This window comes from Thamnophis sirtalis, unplaced genomic scaffold (genome assembly GCF_051295495.1).
Source record: "Thamnophis sirtalis isolate CommonGarterSnake01/CBP01778 unplaced genomic scaffold, rThaSir2_p1.2 scaffold_14, whole genome shotgun sequence".
Lineage (NCBI taxonomy): Eukaryota > Metazoa > Chordata > Lepidosauria > Squamata > Natricidae > Thamnophis > Thamnophis sirtalis.
The window spans coordinates 48,591,058-48,610,696 of NW_028261394.1; the positions used below are offsets into that span (position 1 = coordinate 48,591,058).

The 19,639-nt window shown below is 53.7% G+C and overlaps 1 protein-coding gene across 1 annotated transcript in view; it reads left to right on the forward strand.

Annotated features, from left to right (window-relative positions):
- Positions 1–829: 829 nt before the first annotated feature.
- The window catches only part of ACSF3 (acyl-CoA synthetase family member 3), a 34,534-nt gene continuing 15,724 nt past the window's right edge, over positions 830–19,639 (forward strand). Inside the window, exons 1-6 of the mRNA XM_087728896.1 lie at positions 830–873; positions 3,625–4,352; positions 5,019–5,174; positions 10,979–11,133; positions 12,387–12,532; positions 15,930–16,042. Coding sequence (XP_087585022.1) covers positions 3,654–4,352; positions 5,019–5,174; positions 10,979–11,133; positions 12,387–12,532; positions 15,930–16,042 — 1,269 coding nt within the window. The 5' untranslated portion in view covers positions 830–873; positions 3,625–3,653. The remainder of the gene's footprint in view (positions 874–3,624; positions 4,353–5,018; positions 5,175–10,978; positions 11,134–12,386; positions 12,533–15,929; positions 16,043–19,639) is intronic.

Consider the following 19,639-nt stretch of genomic DNA (forward strand, 5'->3'; position numbering starts at 1 on the left):
TCTTAAAGCTGTCAAGTTTGAACACCCCTGGGGTTTTTTTTTTTCCTAAAGGGTTCGGGGTGCAAGGGTCTTGTAACTTGACAGCTTGCGTGCTTCAAATGCCAGAGTTTCTGAGCCAACATTTTGGTTGCTAAGCAAGAGCGTTGTTAAGTGAGTTTCACCACATTTTACAAGTTGGCCATGCCCACCCAGTCACATGGCTGGCAAGCCACTCCCACAAAGCAGGCCACACCTACAGAAGAGGTTCTAAAAATTTTGAAACCCACCACTGCTACCTACCTACCTACCTATATATCTATATTTATATATTGATATCTGTCTGTCTATCTATCATATACATATACATATACACATACACATAGACATAGAGATATAGATTAGATATAGATATAGATGATATATAGATATAGATATATACATACATACATACATACATACATACATACATACATACATACATACATACATATGTAATATTTAAAAGCTCCAATGTAGAACAACGGGACTTGGGGAATCTCGATATCAAAGGTGTCCTCAGTGCTGGGATGAGCCAGGGGTGGACCCAACGGTCAAGCCAGGACATTTCAGACCCAGGCCAGGGAGAGCAGTCCTTGGAGGGGGGGGGTTGTGGTCAGGGGATGCCAGCCAGACTCTGCAGGGCTCCTGGGCAGTTCTGCTTCCCTGCCTTCTAGTCCTGGCACCGGTGACGCAAGAGGCAGACGTCACAGAGGGCTCTTTTGACGTCAGGACTCCGGGGGGCGGGGCGGATGACCTCACGCCGCCTCCGGAACCCGTGCGGCGCGCTCTTGTTCCCGGGGGGGACGCCATTCGCAGACGGACCCGGTAGGCCAAATGCGCCGGACCTTCCTTGCGGTGAGGCGGGCGGGGGGGGGGGGCGGTGGAGGAGGAGGGCGGCAGGGGCCCGTTTCCTCCCCCCCCCGTGGCAGTGGGCGATGGGGCGTGTAGTCCGGCGCGTGGGTGGATGGGGGAGAGAGCGCGGTCCGCTTCCTCCTCCTCCGCCTCCTGCCGGGCTGCTCCTGGGCGCAGATCCGGGGCGGCGGGTGAGAAGTGTGTGTGGGGGGGTGTCCCTCTCCTGCCCGGGGACTTGGAGAAGGTGCGAATGGCGCCCGGGGAGGTTGTGGCGGAGTCCCCGCGTGTGCTTCCTCTGGGATGCCTGACTTCCTCCTCCTCCTCCTCCTCCTCAACCTTCACCGCAGACTCCGGAGGCAGCGGGGGATTTCCCCTCCGTGGAGCCTCCAGAAGTTGAGGTGCTCCGTCTCTGGAGGTTTCTCAGGAGAGGCTGGAGAGGCGCCTGTCTCTGGGCTGGAAGACCTGAGGCGACGCAGAGGGAGAATTAGGAATGCAACGATAAAAAAACATCCAATCAATCAATCAGATTAGAGCTGGAAGGGACTTTGGGGGTCTTCCTCCCAGGCCCCTTGCAGGCAGGCAGCCCAAAGCAAGCAGACCCCCTTTGTCTTGAAAAATACTTTTTTTTATTTTCCACTTTCATAACATATAAATCACATGTATACTATTACATAGCCAGTATCCTATTGTATTAAGTAGTAATTACATCAGTTCCTCTTGCCATCAATGCCCAGAAGGATAAAAACCCATTATTAGCTCCTCTGCTCTCCATACACCTCTTTCTTCTACCTCTCTCCTACCTCCTTCCTTCCCTCCATCATCCTTTCCTACTCTACTTCCCCTTCCTTTCTCCTTCTCCTCTCTCTTCATTCCACTCCTCCTTATCCTCCTCATCTTCCCCCCTTACCCTCTCTCCTATCCCTCTCTTCCCATCTTTCTTTCCTCTGCTTCCCACTCTTCTACATCCTGTCTTCCCTCCATCCTTTTCTACTCTACTTCCCCTTCCTTTCTCCTTCTCCTCTCTCCACATTCCATATTCCACTCCTCCTTATCCTCCTCATCTTCCCCCCTTACCGTCTCTCCTATCCCTCTCTTCCTATCTTTCTTCTCTCTTCTGTTTCCCACTCTTCCTCTCATTGGTGTATTTCAGCTTCTGAGCAAACACCATTCTGTGTTGATGGTATTTATGCTTCCATATCAATATACTTAACATATCTTAGTTTTAAAGAAAAAATAAGAGAAGACAGTATACATGTGCAATCATATTACATTAAAATCTAACACCCCTCGTCAAGCCTAATATTCATCCCTCCCTCCCACCCGACACCCCCCCCAGCCTTCCCTCCCACTTTGAATGTCAGGGGTGAAGTCTGCCACAACCTGGCGGGGGGGGGGGCAGTTGCACATTCTCCAAATCTTAAGGCTGGAAGGACCTCCAGGGTTTCAGTCCGAAGACCATTGTTAGTCCGTTCTTAGCCAAATACGTCTGTGTGTGTTTAGTGTTTATTCAGCTTTTTGGCCCCAAAGTAATGGCACTTTTCTAGTCAGATGTAGCTGTCGAACTCCGGAGCACATTTTGGTTGGTTGATAAATGCGGGAGACTGTGGTTAAACTATAGAAATGGTGAGTAATATCTCCTCCTCTCAGCAGCTGCCAATGAATTAGAATCCTACAACAGGATTCACAGGAGGCCGTGAAGCTGGTCTCTGGAGCAGTCAACCAAAAGGAAAACGCGAAAGAGTGACAGATTGATGCCAAGTGATCCAAAATTGTGACCTTCACACACACACACACACACACACACACACACATTTGAGTAGAGGACATGGTGAAGACCCTTTGAGGATACCACTTCAGTGCAGCAACTTGTCTCACAGGACAATGTGTGATTGTGCGGACTCCCAATTAGCACCTTTTGTAGTGGTTGCCTCCTCTGCCTGCATTAGCCAGATACTATTTTGGGAGGCCTGAAATTTAGAGAAGATTATTTTCGTTTTTGCTCATAGCCAGGCTCATATACAATGCATAGGGGCTTTACAAAAAACTGTGCTTCCAGGGAAAAATGTGTGAAATGAAAGGAAGGTGCTGCCCTTGGGAGTGTTTTTTAATGGTGTATTTGGTTAAAAGCTTTTCCTAAGTACAAGCAACCTCTTACAGTGGGCATTGAAAACTGGGGAAGATCGATGCATCCTGGTTAGAAGACAAAGGTTTGGGTGGGTGCTTTGAATGTAGCTGGTCAAAGTTATGTTTTTTGGAGCAAGACTATATACCTTGTTCTGTAATGCATTCAGAGGTTTATTTAATGTGAGCTTTATTGTAATATTGAGCTATTTGTAAATAATACTATATATCAGTGTTTCTCAACCTTGGCAACTTGAAGATGTCCGGACTTCAAGTCCCAGAATTCCCCAGCCAGCATTCGCTGGCTGGGGAATTCTGGGACTTGAAGTCCGTACATCTTCAAGTTGCCAAGGTTGAGAAACACTGCTATATATTCATCAGCTCCCTGCAAACAAGCCTATTCTCTTTCCTCCATTTAATGTAGGCTTAAGCTGGAGTCGTGTCGAATGTGTGACTTTGCGGTTTGCAAATTTATGACGAATATTTTTAATATTTGCTCCCTTTTTCTTTACAATTCTTCCTAAATCTTACATTATCTCCTCAATATTTGTCAGAGAAGAGTCTATTCCCTACACCTTGTATCTCTTTCCTAGTGTTTGGGTTGGTTTTAGTTTTTGCCTTTCTTTTTTTCAGCACCACTTTTATCCAAGGAATAAGAGAAAATGTTAGGCTCCTGCCTGCTTTTTAACAGGAGTTGCCTGACACGTGTTTTTGCATGTGGCCAGCCCCTTCTAGGACGTGACTCTTTCAGCCTCCGGACGAATTTTTGTGCTCTCACAGAGCTGCCCGCCAGGTGGATATCGGCATATAGAAAAGTTGTCCCTGTCTTCACCAGAGCACCAGCTTTTGGAGAAAAGGTGGCCATCATTGACCAAAGAGGAGAACACACCTACAAAGATTTGTACACTCGAAGTCTTTGCCTCTCCCAGAAAATCTGCAAGGCCCTTGGAAACTCAGACGGCGACCTGAAGGGCGAACGGATTTCCTTCTTGTGCCCCAACGATGCTTCCTATGTGGTGGCCCAGTGGGCTACCTGGATGAGTGGAGGTATTGCTGTGCCTCTGTACAGAAAGCATCCTGTGTCAGAACTGGAGTACTTCATCCAAGACTCCCAGAGTGCCCTGCTGCTCGCCGAGGAAGAGTTTGAGGAGAAAATGACCCCCACTGCTGAGAAACTGGGGGTGCCTCTGCTCTCGCTTCCCCAGTCCGGGAAGTGGGAAGGGAGAAGGGATGGATCCGCTGGAGATGCCAGTTGTCCCATTTCCGAATGGGAGACCAGAGGGGCCATGATCATCTACACCAGTGGGACCACGGGAAGGCCCAAGGGGGTCCTAAGCACTCACCAGAATGTCCATGCCATGGTGAGTTGATAGTTGGTCTTCTGCACTGGGGCTCGCGTAAGAATCGTGAGTTACAATCCAGAACGTAGCAATAGCAATAGCAGTTAGACTTATATACCGCTTCATAGGGCTTTCAGCCCTCTCTAAGCGGTTTACAGAGCCAGCATATCGCCCCCACAGTCTGGGTCCTCATTTCACCCACCTCGGAAGGATGGAAGGCTGAGTCAACCCTGAGCCGGTGAGATTTGAACCGCTGAACTGCAGATAACAGTCAGCTGAAGTGGCCTGCAGTACTGCACCCTAACCACTGCGCCACCTCGGCTCTCCTCCTCCTCCTCCTCCTCCTCTTCTTCTCCTCCACCTCCTATTCCTTGTTCTTGTTCTACTAGCAATAGCAATAGCAGTTAGACTTATATACCACTTCATAGGGCTTTCAGCCCTCTCTAAGCGGTTTACAGAGTCAGCATGTCGCCCCCAACAACAATCCGGGTCCTCATTTCACCCACCTCGGAAGGATGGAAGGCTGAGTCAACCTTGAGCCGGTGAGATTTGAACAGCCGAACTGCACTCTAACCACTGTGCCACCTCGGCTCTTATAACAAGCGGTTTGAAGCAATCGGGGGGGTCTGTGGAATTCTGCTCCCCCCCCCCCCCCCAATGCTGAACGTTGCTTATTTTTCCTTGCAGATAACCGGGCTGGTTGAGAAATGGGCCTGGACAAACGATGATGTCATTCTCCACGTCCTGCCCTTGCACCATGTCCATGGGGTGGTCAACAAACTGCTGTGCCCGCTCTGGGTAGGGGCCACCTGCGTCATGCTGCCCGAGTTTAGTCCAGAAGTGGTAAGTGGGCTGGAGTGGGAGGGGCCGCTTCCTTCTCTCCAAGCTGCAAAGACTGGAAATTTGGTCTTTTTTTCACCGATTGAAGGGTTCTGTGGCACTCGGTCGAGGTCACAGATTTGTATTTTTGTTTGCCTTTGATGGTGTGTGTGTGTGTGTGTGTGTGTTTAAATAGGAGATGGCAAGAGACCCTCTTAAGGTTTTTTTTAGCTCTTAACAGATTTCCAGGGAAGAAGGGGGTGATTTGCCGCTTGCAGTCAAGGGGTTCTTTGAAGTCGTTGCTAGTCGGTCTTCCCCCGCATCTCCCAGGGGTTGGTGGGTCTCCTGCTGCGGCAGCAACACAGACCTTGTGCCAGATGCTGAGATCGAGGCTCCGGGACTGGATGGAGCTTTGATGCATCCACTTGATCGCAGAGGGAGCCCCAGGAAAGCAGATGAAAGGCGCAACACAGCAGTTCCGTGGCTGTCAGCTGCTCGCGGGGAGGATGCCGCGAGAGCCAGGAATTTAACCGGGACGTTGATGCCTGGAAGCCTCTCTCGACCTTGAGGCTGTGGCGAAAAGGGAGGGGTTGCATATCTGCAAAGGGGAAAATACCAGGTGAAAGATTGAGATTTGTTTTATTTATATGCCGCCCTATTCCCAGGGGGACTCAGGGCGGCGAACAACTCAAAAGGGAAAGGGAACACAAAAGTACAATACAGTAGTTAAAATAGCCAAGAGTCACACAGCCACACAGATCGAGGGGGGAAGGGAACTCATCAACCCCAGGCCTGCCGACAGCCAGGTTTTAACAGCTTTTCGGAAGGCCTGGAGAGAGGTTGAGGGTCCGAATCCCTGCGGGGAGTTCGTTCCAGAGGGCCGGAGCTGCCACAGAGAAGGCCCTCCCCCGGGTAGTAGCCAGATGGCATTGGCTGGTAGACGGAACCCAGAGGAGGCCGACCCTGTGTGATCTAATGGATCTTTGGGAGGTAATTGGCAGCAGGCGGTCTCTCAAGTACCCAGATCCAATACCATGAAGACTTTATAAGTTACGACTAGCACTTTGAAGCGTATCCGGGGATTAATCGGTAACCAGTGCAGCTCGTGGAGGATAGGTGTAATGTGGGTGTACCAAGGTGCACCCACAATCGCTTGCGCGGCTGCATTCTGGACGAGATGAAGTCTCCGAATGCTCTTCAAGGGCTGCCCCATCCTAGCGGTTGAGGGCTTGGCCATAACACTCCTCCTCTCAGCCACGGTTCCTGTTTATGGGAGAGGTGCTGGTGGAAAGGCCCATTTGGCCAGAAAAAGCCCTCCTGGCCTGTCTTGAATGGGAAGCGTTTGCAGCTGTTCCTTCTGGGGGAGTCCCTGGGCAGAAGGCCCCAGGAGAGGGGATCCTTTCAGCTGGGGGACGTGTTCCAGCCTTGGGGGATCACTGAAGGAGGAGCCCCGGGTTCCAGCCTCTAGCTCTGGCACTCCCGTTCCACTTCGTTGCAATAAAAGATGCAACATGCGAAGCTGCCCCCCACAACAGCTGCCAACTTGCCCCCCATGTGGCGTTTCACCCTAGGAGAGGTCCCTGCCAAGGGGACGTTATTGCCAAGGGAAAAGGCCCACCTTGCTCTGGCTCCTTGTGCCCCTCTGCCAGCCTCCTCCACTCGCGGCCCCCTGCTGAGGGCTGCCACCACCCGAAAGGGTTCACAAGCAGCCTTTCTTCTCCCATAGGGGGCGCTGCTGTAGCCATTTAGTCAGTGGGAGAGCTTGCCTCCTGAAGTCCTGGATGCTCTGTTGCTGGAGGTTTCCCAAGAAAAGATTGGAGCCCCCCCCTTGCCTGGGATGGCATACCTGCCTTGGGAGGGGTTGGATTAGAAGGTCCCTTCTAGCCCTGGGAGTCTATGGGTCGTGGGGGGTAGGCTCGGCTGGGCGTCCGTCCCCCCCCCCCCCGGGGCTGTGCCAGTGGAGGGCAAGTGTGGGCAGCTGTCCAGAAGCTCCTTTGCTGGACCAGCTTCTTGGTGTGGAGAATGAGGAGCGCGAGACCAGCCGCCTGCCCTTTTCCCTCCGCGCGAAGGCGTCCAGAGAGGCCTTTGTGTTGCTCTGCCCTTGTTTACTCTTTCCCCTGTCATTATTTGTGTAAGAGCCTCCCGAGGGAGCAGGAAAGTGTTTTCATTGACGTGACAAAGGGAGCGCAGGAGGGCAAATTGTGCTTTCTGGTTGTGTTTTAACACAAGCTGTCTTTAAATTCCTGCCTATTTACAAAGCGCCCTTTGCTTCCAAAATTGGCTCTCGGCAGAGCGGTGCGTTTCATGGGAGGATTTCTCCGAAGGAGCCCTGGGTTCCCCTTCAGCCTTTTGTCTTTCTCTTTCTCGGCACCTCCAGAGAGCAGCCAATTGCTGAGTGATATAAAGGAGCTTTCATGGCCGACACGTCAATCAAAGCAAAGTCAGGACTAGCTTCTAAAGCAGAGGCTGCTGCCTCCGGATCTGCCTTGAGTGATCCTGGCACGGGTTCAGGAGAAACCGCAGCATCGCACCCAGCCTTTCCAATCGCTAACACTTCATTACGTGCAATAAATACTTGGTTATTATTATTACAGTCTTCATTAGATTACTTAGTTCGCAGCGAGGCCCTCTGGCTGTAGATGCGGGTGGGAGCCTACGGTGTCCCGTGCAGGGCCAAAGGCAGCGGGGACTTCGGTTATCCCGGCCTTGTTCCCCTCGCGACCTCTCCGGGAATCTGTTAGAAGCAGCCGGAGCGTCTAACGCAACGCCGCCTGGGCCTGCTCCCCTTGTCTGCTCTCGGGCAGGGGCAGAATGAGGCCTTTGTGGGGCGGCCAGACCTCTCCTCCAGCCCCACGGAGGCTCCCCTTCGCTTGGCACTGCAATAGCAGTTAGACTTATATACCGCTTCCTAGGGCTTTCAGCCCTCTCTAAGCGGTTTACAGAGTCAGCATATCGCCCCCAACAACAATCCGGGTCCTCATTTTACCCACCTCGGAAGGATGGAAGGCTGAGTCAACCTTGAGCCAGTGAGATTAGAACCGCTGAACTGCAGAACTGCAGTCAGCTGAAGTAGCCTGCAGTGCTGCATTTAACCACTGCGCCACCTCGGCTCGGGCCTCAGGGGAGGCTTTCAGCAGCTAAGAGGAGAGCAGGAGAAGAGCCCCGGGGTCCCCCTCAGAGGGACGGGCCTTTCTGGTCAGAGAACTTCCCGACTGGCTCACGTCCTTCTGTCTTCACATTTAACTAAAGCAAACTGTACAGCGCAGGTTTGCTTCAGGATCAGAGCAGGGCTGGGCAGGGAGGCCCTTATGCCTTTCTGGGGCTGCTTTCCAGCTCCTTTGCCTTCCCTCCTCCCCCTGGTCAGAAGGCTCAGAGATCCAAACAGATGATTTACAGGGAGATAATTTATCCTGCCCTGGCTGAAGCCTGTGACCTGCTGCCTGGCTTGGTGCCAGGCGGTGAGAAAGAGAGCGAGGATGCCTCCCCCAGAAGGCGGGAGAGGAATTGGATTCCGAAAAAGGAGAAGCATCTTCTGCCATCTCCTCTCCTTCCCTTCCAATAAACATTCATCTCGTTTTCTGTGAAAGTGGGTTGAGCAAAAACTTGACATTCCTCCCAGCTCCTTCCATATTTGACTCTTCTTGGAGAAAGTTATGAAACCCCCCCTCCCCTCAATTGATTCTCTTTCCTCTCTTCCTGTGCTTTCTGCTGGGGGGGCGGGGAGGATGCTGGCATTCGAGGGACAGTCGCCAGCAGAAGATTATTCTGCGTCTATTTCTCAAATCCCCACTTGGAAAAAAAAAAGTTTATTGTTTTCCTCCCCTTCTTGCCAGAAATGCCATTTGTCCTCAGCTTCTGCTGCAGAGTAATGCCTTTTGATGTCGAGAGTGGAGAAAGGAAGAAGGGAGGGAGAGATTATTAAGGGGGGGAAAAAAATAGGAAACTGGAGCCTGTCATATTTTGTTAGATTCCCGAGGCCGGGGGAAAGTGTTTGCTCCTTTGAACGTGCCGTCAGCAGAGCAGGGGTTTAGAAGGGGAGGTCGCCCTCAACGTGGAAGGCAGAACGAAGCGGACAGATGAAGACGTGGTTGAAAGCCAGCCCAGAAACAGTTGGAGGGTGTAGCAAACAGCGAGAGCCCCCATGCAGGAAGGGGTCCAGGTGTGGCAGCTGGCGACCCCCTCCAGGTGCATCCAAGCACTCAGCCACCTACCCTGGCAGCCTGTTTATTGCCTCCAGAGCGGCCAAGCCTGGTTCTCTGGAAACCCACTTCTCCCCCACAGGTCACGATGGCTTGCGTCCCTGCCCGCTTTTTGTCCTGGCCTCCCTGCCCCTGCGCTGACCACCGGATGTGGCTCCATGGTTTTGTTTGCTCTTTAGGCATTTGACTTGAATTGGCTGCTCTCCTCAAGTCAACTCACGGTGCCCCATGCAGGGGAAGGCAACGGTCAGCGTCCCGAGGAAAGGCAGCATCAGGGGGGCTCCACAGGCCAGGCTCCGAGTCTGGGAGTGCGCAGGGGATCGTGCTGGGGGCAGCCCTGCTCAGCTGGATTACTTGCGCCAAGGAGGAGATCCTGAGCTCTCCGGATTAACGGGAAAGCATTCGGAGCAGCCTTTTCCAAACTTGATAACTTTTAAGGTGCGAGGGTTTCCACTTCCAGGACTGCCCAGCCAGCAGGGCTTTGCTAGAGCAGAGCATCAACCCACCTTGCCCGGCATTGCCAGCCCTCACTGGCAGCAGCTCCCAGCGTTTCTGCAGGAAAGGCTCTTGTTGGGCAGACAAAGGTGAGCTCTGCTCTGAAGCAGGGCCCGGTCTGTTTCCCTGGCGGCTTCCTGAGATCCTCTGGGTGCCCCCAGCAGAGTCCTCTGTGTAGTATATCGATCCTCTCCTAGCATCGCTTGGCCAGGGCATAAATATTGGTTGCCAACTTGAGTTCTGCCGAAGAAGGAGAAGCCCTCCGCCCAGGGCCTCTTTGGGGATGGCTCCCACAGAAGCCGATGAGGATCCTTTGCTTTCAACTAAAATCCATTTGGGGACTGAAGCGCCTTCCCCCCCTCGGGAGATTAGACGATGCCCTCGGTTTCCCCCTTCCTCCTCCTCTCTCAGGCAGCCCAGCTCTTCACTGCCACGCCTGGCGTCTTTGTCTCTCCTTGTTCTCTCGCCCTGTGCTTCGGCCAATGCCAGGCCGTCACGAGTTGGGTCAAAATGGGTTCCCATTCAGCCTTGAAGAAGAAATAAGTATAGGGTGGTGGGCTTTGGCAGTGGGAGTGGGGGAAGCAGCCATGCCCGCCTTCGGGCCTTCGTTTCGCCCCCTGGCATGCCTCTTTGCGCCTGAGCGCCAGAGAAGGCTGGGAGGCCCCCAAGTGTCACCAGTCGTTAAGAAATACATTTGTCAGCAACAGGACGGAAAAGGTTGCCATAACAGAGCCCAGAGCGTCTTTTATTTATTCATAGGTTTTCCCTTCTTCCTTCGCTCGCCGAGGGAGGCCAGCGGCAGAGTTGGGGGCAAATTAGCCGAGCTGAAATATTCATTACAAGGCTCGGCTGACTCCTCGGGCTGAGAGCCTGCGGAGGCCCCAGTGATCTGGCTGGATGGGGAGAGTCGGCTCTGCCTGTCCCAGGGCAATGGGGAACAAGCCTTGGCTCCACCTGGGGCTTAGTGCCGCCTTGGGGTTTGGCTCCCCGATGACTTGATGTTCCCTCTGCTGGCTCTTCCCCCCTCTGGGTGCTGCCTGGGGCAGAGCCCTGATCCCAGAGCGCCTTGTGTGATCTCCCACATGGGCAGGAATCTCCTCCGAGCAGGTGGTGAAGCCCCTCTCTCCCTTCCAGGTCTGGGAAGCCCTCCTGAGCCTCCAGGCCCCCCGGGTCAATGTCTTCATGGCAGTGCCAACCATCTACAGCAAACTGATCGCTTACTACGAGGAGCACTTCTCTCAGCCACGTGTCCAGGACTTCATCCGTGCCATCTGCCAGGACCACATCCGGTAGGTGAGCCCCCTTTCGTCTCCTTACAGCGGAGGGGAGCTTCTCTTCCCCCAGCTGCCCCCTTCTTTGACCCACGGAGCCCCCTCCCCACCTTGGGGGCAGCCTGAACTTCTCTAAGCATTTCAGAGAATGCTTAGCGCATCCTGGTCCAGCTGGAGGCTGGGATATCCCCCCACTCCCACCCCCACGAGAAGTGGGTTCAATCCAAGGCAGCCTAGGAAAAGCTCTGGCTTTCAACCCAAAGGGCTTAGGACCCGGGTGGGGTTGGGCTGCCTCCTCCTCCTCCTCCTCCTCCTCTCATCGGCCCGTCCCTGGAGATTGTTCCTTCCGGCCTCTTCCTTGGCAAGCACCCTGAACCGCCTGCCTGGTGACATTACTGCTGTCTTCCAGGGCGAGGCTCTTCAACACGGTTAACATTGATATTTTCAACTGGGAGCAGTTTGCTTTTTATGGTCAATTTCGGAGTTGTGGGAATGAATGGGAAACAGATCTCGGGTTAGAGGGGGCCATGCAGGGGGGGGGAGCCTTGGGGCTCAGGAAGTGATGCTTTACCCCTCTCCAAGGCCGCTGGGACCTCCTCCCGAGATGCTTTGGGGAGGGAGATGATTTTGGCACACACACACACCCGCAAACAATAGCTGCCACGCAGGGGCCTTGTTTCCGAGACTCCCCCAGGCTTTAGAGGCCCAGCAGCTTTCCATCTGGGCAGTGAGGGGGTTTCTCCTGGAAGACGGAGCTGGTCCTCTGCCTGCCCTGCTGACTCTGAGCACAGATTTCCCCAGGCTCGCCGCCTCCTTCCTTGCTCAGCACCATCTGTCGCATCTCTGCGGCTGCCACTCTGGATTGCAGGATGGGAATGCAGAGCAGCCCGTTGTCTGTTCTCTGGCAGGAGTCCAGGCCTCGCACCGATGTTCCCACCTTGTAAGAGCAAGGCCTGCCCTGTTTCCTCCTCCCGGTACATGGCAGTGGCTGAGGGGCATCTGGCTTCAGGGCAGGCTGGCCTGAGGAGGTGGCGCGCGGCTGTCTCGCCTGGTCCCGGGGGATTGTCCAGAGGCGGTTCCTACAGCCAGATGTGAAGGGGGCTTCCTGCTTTGCCCCCATTGCGGGAGTCCCTCCCGAGAGGCTGGCCTCCCTGCTGGAAAGAGGCGCTCCCCCATTGCTCCCCCCTCGCCTTGGGGTAGAACTTGCAGCGGGTCCTCTGCCCTGCCTGTCTTGCCAGGTGCCTGACGGCCACTGGCCCTTCCGTTTTCAGGTTGATGGTATCGGGGTCCTCGGCCCTCCCGGTGCCGGTCCTAGAAAGGTGGAAGAGCCTTACGGGGCACGTCCTCTTGGAGAGATATGGGATGACAGAGATTGGGATGGCCCTTTCCAACCCCCTGCACGGCCCTCGTGTTCCAGGTGAGGCTCCGGAGAGAGATGGCAAGGGGCTTCCAAGCTCCCGCCGGCATCGCCTTTGATCCTGCATGTTGCGAGCGTGAAAAGAAGAGCGAAGCTTCTGCAACCCGGGTGGAGCCCCATGAAGCAAAGCGAAGTTTCTTTGCCCCACGGGAGACGGTGGGCTGCCCCAGAGGCCCAGGGGAGGCGTCTTGGATCATTGGGGGCGGGTGGAGACAGGTGTCCTCAATGCTCTCCTCTGGGAGATCCTGGCCTTTGCCTCGTTTCTCTGGAGGGAAAAGCAGGGAACATGGAAGACTGAGGGAGTAAAGTCACCACCCCAACATTTCAGAACGTAAAAATATGCATTAAGCCAGTGTTTCTCAACCTTGGCGACTTTAAGTCCCGTGGACTTCAACTCCCAGAATCCCCCAGCCAGCAGAGCTGGCTGGGGGAATTCTGGGAGTTGAAGTCCACGGGACTTAAAGTCACCAACGTTGAGAAACACTGCATTAAGCGAACCTCTTGGGCAGCCCCTGAGTCCCACCTTCTGCCACAAGAAAAAGCCGCGGGAGGAATGAGCCTCTCGTCCCCCCTGGTGGGTTTCCCAGAGACGTTTGGGGAGAGAGGTGGGGGGCAGACAAGCCTTTTCACTTGGATGAAATCTGGCCGCTTTGAGGGTCGGGGTGGACTGAAGCCTCCTGGGCATTTCACATGCAAGGCGGACGCTTCCCGAACCGGCTCAGGCAGGGGATCTTTTCCAGGTGAGCTGCGTTACCTGAATCCCCCTCCGACATTCAATTTGTCACCGAACTCGCCTTGTGTTTTGCCCTTCAAAAAAAAAAATTCCCCCGAGGCAGATAATTATCTTTGCTTCTCTGCCTTGAGGTTCTTGTGATGAAGGGCAAACCCCAAATGGAGTTTGGTGATAAACTGAATCTCGGAGATGTGCATTGCCGCTGCAAACACAATTTGCACTCTCAAGGTGTTTGGGTTAGATAGCAACGGCCCTCCCTCCCTCCCTCACCCACCCACCCCTTCCATTTGGCAGGAGGACGTAATGGGGGCCTCTTGGGAGGAGGAGGAGGAGGGGGCCAAGAACTTGGGGAGAGACAGGAGCTTCAGCACTGGACAGCTCCTTCTGCAGGCGGTTGGGTTAGCAGGCGGAGGAGAGAGGGGTTCCACCACAAAACCGCGTTCGACTAAAGCGCGCTCGATGAAACCGCGTAGCTGACGTCATCACAGTGCGACGAAAAAAGCACGCTGTAAACGCTAAAGCTAAAATTAACCCCTAAACCTAAACCTAACCCCCCTAAACCTAACCCTAAACCTAACCCTTAACCTAACCCTAACCCTAATCTTTAACCTAACCCTAACCCTAACCCTTACCTTAACTTGAATCGGCTTGCTTTCAAAGCGCTATTTAAAGCACCCTTTTTTCTCTGCGGTCGCTGTTGTCGCCCTGCTGATGACGTCAGCGACACGGTTTAATCGGGTGCGCTTTAATGGAGCGCGGTTTTGTCGTGCCACAGGAGAGAGGCCCTGCCCTGCCATGCCCATTAAAGGTGGCAGAGGGGCAACCCTCCCGCTTTCCTTGGCTTCTCTCTGGGGTGCAGACAGAGGCCCAAGCGGAGGAGGCCGTAGGTAAAAAAGCAAATATGGTAGCCATCCCGGTGCAGTCAAAGGTCCCCCTGTTTTTAACTGCACGCGTAGAGCCTTCGATCGCGCCATGGCAGCTGCCATCTTGGCTTTTTCCAACTCATCCTCTGCAGAGACCCCCCCCCAAGACCTGCAGCCTCCGTCCTTGGAGCGAGAGCCTTGTGGCCCTTGGCTGGGCCTGTGGCTCAGCCTTCCAAATCATCACTCGCTCTGCCTTTTCTCTCCAAAACCCTCTTTCCTTATGCCTCATTTTGCCCTTGCGGAGCATCTCCCTTTGCCCTGCTTCCCCCCCCCGCCCCCTGATCATCTCCAATCCTCGGCAAGCCACCCCCCCCTTCACCCCCGGTGCTTCTTCTGTCAAAGTGCTGAGATCTGGGGGTGCAGGGGGTGCCTTTTGCTTGAGAGGCAAGGAGACGGGAGACTGAGAGAGAAACGGTTTGATGGTAGATGGTTAAACCTCTGCTTAAAATGCTTCTGTTTCCTGCAGCCCTCCCCTCCTCCCCCTCCCCCTCGAATCCCCCTTGGTGTTGTTACTGTGAAGGGAGATGAATAATTCATGGCCAGTGAATGCCTCGCTGGGCCTAATCACCACTTTAATTGGAGGTTTAGATCAGAGGTGGCTAATAGCTCCTACAGAGGAGGCTCCGTGGATTGTTGACAGCAAGAGTGTGGGCCCGTTCAATTCTCCCCGGACATTGCCATGCATAACAGCATCCCGGTTCCCCCGACACCAAAGGACACAGAGCCCAGGGCCAATTAAATGTACCGGGGAAAGGCTGACAACTAACTTAAACAGAGGAGGAACCGGGCGACTAATAGGGTCACTCCCGGCGCTGACAGCTGCCTGTCTCGGGATGACGGGGGAGAGCCAGTTTGACAAATGTCCAAGGGCTCTTCACTCGCAGGGACAGCGATTTCTCCATGGTTAAATGCCAGGAGTGGGAAAGAAAGAAAGGCTGCTTTACTTTCTTTTTTAACTCTTGATGTGCTTTTGAGTCCTCTCTGCTCCCCTCCACCCCCCCCATTGCATCACCCAGGAGCCAGATTGGACCCTCTCTTACCCAGGCAGACTTAATTTTTAAATGTCACTCGGGCCCCAAAAGCGGGAGTTATTGTCTTCACACAAAGGCTTTTAATTGCACTGTCGCACTGGTATCACTATAATTAACATTGTCTGCATTTCCCAGCCTTTCAGAGTCCTCCGCTTACAAAGGCTTGTCATTTGGGGAAGGGGCTGGAGGGGAGCAATAAGCCAGCTTCCTTTATGTAGGTGTCTCTTTTGGCAACCCAGAACTGAAGGAGGGGACTAAAGGCTGCCTGTTTCTCTCCCCCCCCCCCCGGGGTGGGGTGGGGTGGGGCGGGGCTGGCAGCCTGGTGGACAGGGCTCTCTCTCTCTCCCCCCCTTTGCCATAATTAAGTTGCTGTGCTGCCATTGGAGCACAAGCCGCCATTGCAACCGGCCCATCCGTGTCCTGTAAGGAGCCTCACTCCTCCTTCCCTCTTTGCAATGGCCCTTGGAGGAATCGGGCTCAAGCCCAGCAGTCTTATCAGGGGCTGGGGAGGGCCTTCTTCGGCTGCTGATTGGCGCAGGGTGGTCCAGAGGGTGAGGAGGGAACCTCCCCCTTCAGGTGCGTTTGCACGAACGGCCTGGGACTCAGCCGCTCCCACCTGCTGGTTCATTTCCTGTTGGGCTCTTCCCCATGGGCCTGTCTCTTCCACGCGGCTCTTTCCATCAGCTTTCCCTCCCTTTTCTCCTTCCCAGGATCGGTTGGGACTCCGCTGCCCGGAGTTAAGGTGCGCATCGCCACCGGAAGCTGGACCAAGGACGATTCTGCCTTCTGCATCCACGCTGAAGGAGACGAGATGGGCACAACGGTAATTCAGGGGGCCTGGAGGGTCCCAGAGCGGGGAAGGAAATGCCTTGAGGGCCAGTTGGGGCTTCCTTGCTGTTAGCCACGTTGTCCCCCCTCTTGCTTCTGAGAGGGAAGAAGTGAGCAGAACCAGACATGCTTTGTGTGTCGAAGACACATATATGCACACACACAGACACACCAGCTCCATTTCCAGTCCAGGTCCCCAAGAGAGGGTAGGGCCCCCACTTTGCTCTCCTTCACCGTGTCTTGCCCTCCACCAAAAAGCCCCAGTTGCCTTCCAACAAATGCGCTTTCTGCCTCGGTATTCCGTAAATCTTGGCGCTCGGTTCTTTTCCTTCCCGCCAGTCGCGCCAGTCAGAGAGGCAAGGCTGCCCGTTGGTCACCCTCGGCTGGCCCATGAATGTCCCCGCTGCCCTTGCCAGTCGCTGATCCAATTATCCAGCTGATGCCCCTTTTTCAGGGGGCTTCCCCACTTCCTGCCCAGGGAGGCATGTCTGAACAGGCACCCGGTAATCCTTTTATGGAGCAGGGCGATCATCCACTTTTGTTCCTGCCCTTTCGTGTGAGACGCTGCTCCTCGCTTTCCTGGGGCGTTTGAGTTGTAAGAAGGGTCTGGACCCCCCCCCCCTGTCTTGGAGGCAGCGTTCACTCCTCCTTCCTCGCTCTCTGCCAGGCTGACCCGGCTGGGGGCAAAATGCTCTTCATCTTTACCACGTAAATCGTTAACGCTTTAAAGGGAGTTTTTCAGTTTGCAGGTCTTCAAGGCAGCTTGCACCCTGGAATAAAATTATCCATAATAGTAATAATAATAATAATAATGTCCACATTTGACTGAGAGCTAACGATCAAAGATTATCCAGCCTTCGGAAATAAGAGAAGATTAAAGTAGCAATAGAGATTACGGTATTATTGCCAGCCGGCAGGGGGAAAGAATAAAATAGTCTTGATGCATTGCCTAGAAGGGAAGGCGAGGAAGGATGCCTCCGCTGGCTACCTCTGAGCTTGGGTGCTGCTGCAGAGAAGGTCCTCTGTTTGGCCCCGGACTCCTCCATCCCCTGGACATCTATCCCTCCCCCCCCAAATATCACATGGGGTTGGAGCTTCCTTCTGACTGCCTCCTCCCTGTCCCTGGTGGGACCAAAGAAAACTTTGGTTCCCCTCCCTTCAGTTTGGAAGCATCGGTGGAAGGCACCCCTCCTCCTCTTCCTCCTCCTCTTTGTCTTCTTCTCCTCCTCCTCCTCCTCCTCCTCCTCTTCTTCTTCTCCTCCATTCCAAAGATTCTATCTTGGTAGATGATGATTCTTCTTCTTCTTCTCCTCCTCCTTCTCCTTCTCCTCCACCTCCTCCTCCACCACCACCACCACCACCTCCTCTCCTCCTCCTCCTCCTCCTCCTTCTCCTCCCCCTCTCCCTCCTCCTCCTCCTTCTTCTCCTCTTCTCTTTCTCCTTCTTCTCCTTCTCCTTCCCCAGCCCCAGCGTTTTCATCTTCCTTTGTTCCTGGGGATGCATATTTCATAGGCTGAGCTTCCCAGCTGGCAGGATCCCGCAATCCCCGGAGCATCACTATTGTCTATTTTGTTTGTCTCTTTTGAACAGCCCCCCCCCCTCCCTCAAGGGGAAGGGGAAATGCCCTCAAGTTTGGAGAGACCAACTCTTAGCCATGACAGGCAGGTATTCTCAGTGGGAGTCCTGGATGCTCCCGGAGCCCGGCTGTTTGCTGCCAGGCATTTCATTACGCAGCTGGCAGCATCCTCAGTGCTGTTTACGAAGACGGATACCTGCTCAGGTAATGAAACGTTTGCAAGCAAACAACCAGCTCAGAGAGTGTCAAGGACTCCACAGCTCAGTCCCACGTTCCATACATTGTCTTCTGCTAAGAGCTGGTTCTGCTCGCTTGGTTGGTGGAACCGCTGGTTGGCCACAGATAGTTCTACATGCAGCTTTCCTTTTTAAAGAAGATAGCAATAGCAGTTAGACTTATATACTGCTTCATAGGGCTTTCAGCCCTCTCTAAGCCAGTGTTTCTCAACCTTGGCAACTTGAAGATGTCCGGACTTCAACTCCCAGAATTCCCCAGCCAGCGAATGCTGGCTGGGGAATTCTGGGAGTTGAAGTCCGGACATCTTCAAGTTGCCAAGGTTGAGAAACACTGCTCTAAGCGGTTTACAGAGTCAGCATATTGCCCCCAACAACAATCCGGGTCCTCATTTCACCCACCTCGGAAGGATGGAAGGCTGAGTCAACCTTTGAGCCGGTGAGATTTGAACAGCCGAACTGCAGATAACAGTCAGCTGAAGTGGCCTGCAGTACTGCATTTAACCACTGCGCCACCTCGGCTCCTCCTCCTCCTCCTCCTCCTCCTCCTCCTCCTCCTCCTCCTCCTCCTCCTCCTCCTCCTCCTCCTCCTCCTCCTCCTCCTCCTCCTCCTCCTCCTCCCAACTTGCTACTGCCAGCCTAAGCTAGCAACACCATGCTTAAATTGAGCTGGCCTAAGATAAATTTCCATACAGTCATTTTGGAAACCATGAAGGTGGCCCCACCACATTTTGGCCCTTTCTTTGAGCTCCTCCTCTGAGGCTTTGTTGGTGCATTGGAGTGCGTCCAGACGTCCAGAAGAGCAGGTCAGAGGTTGTAAACAGCTTAACTAATTTTAAATGTGGAACGTCACTGCAGGTGGCAGCATTTGCTGCTCTTGTCTGATCAAGAAAATGATAAGAGACTCAGACCTGATTAGGCAGAAGAAGGGAGGGAGGGAGGGAGGGAGGGAAGGAAAGAAGGGAAGGAAGGAAGGAAGGAAGGAAGGAAGGAAGGAAGGAAGGAAGGAAGGAAGGAAGGAAAGCTGAACATGAGTATTCTGCTCTTGTCTGATCAAGAAAATGATAAGAGACTCAGACCTGAAGAAGGGAGGGAGGGAGGGAGGGAGGGAGGGAGGGAGGGAGGGAAGGAAGGAAGGAAGGAAGGAAGGAAGGAAGGAAGGAAGGAAGGAAGGAAGGAAGGAAGGAAGGAAGGAAGGAAGGAAAGCTGAACATGAGTATTCTGCTCTGTCTGCTCCAAGAAAGGCCGGGGAAAATCAGTCAGCGCTTTAAAACCAAGTAGTGGTTCAAGTATAACCTCCAGAATTTCGGAATGGTTGCTGATCCACAGGGAAATGTTGAGGGGTTTCTTTTTGTAATTTTTGTATATTTGTCACGTTCGATAACAAGGGAAAAGGCTTGTTTTGGGGATTCTTCGTGTGTTTTTTGAAAAAAAAAGAGGGTTGCCATCATAACAAATGATTTCTGGTGCATCCCCCGTGTAAATAAGAAATTTAGGTATGCAGAGATTTGCACAACCAGCCCAGTTTTTAAAACCCTTCTGTCCTTCCTTCTCCCTCGTGCGCTTCTCCTTTCATTCCAACCTACGAAGCCTCCCAAAATGAAAAGTGAGCTGATTGCATTATTCCCGGCCTCCTTTATGAAAAGTCGCCATCGCGAAGCCAGATGTGGAACGCGGCTCTTGCAGATGACAGCCTGGGCTGGGCTGGGGGTGACTTTTGCCCCTCCTCCTCCTCCCCTTGCTCCTTCTCATCGTTGTCTCCCCAAGGAGCCCCAAATCGGCC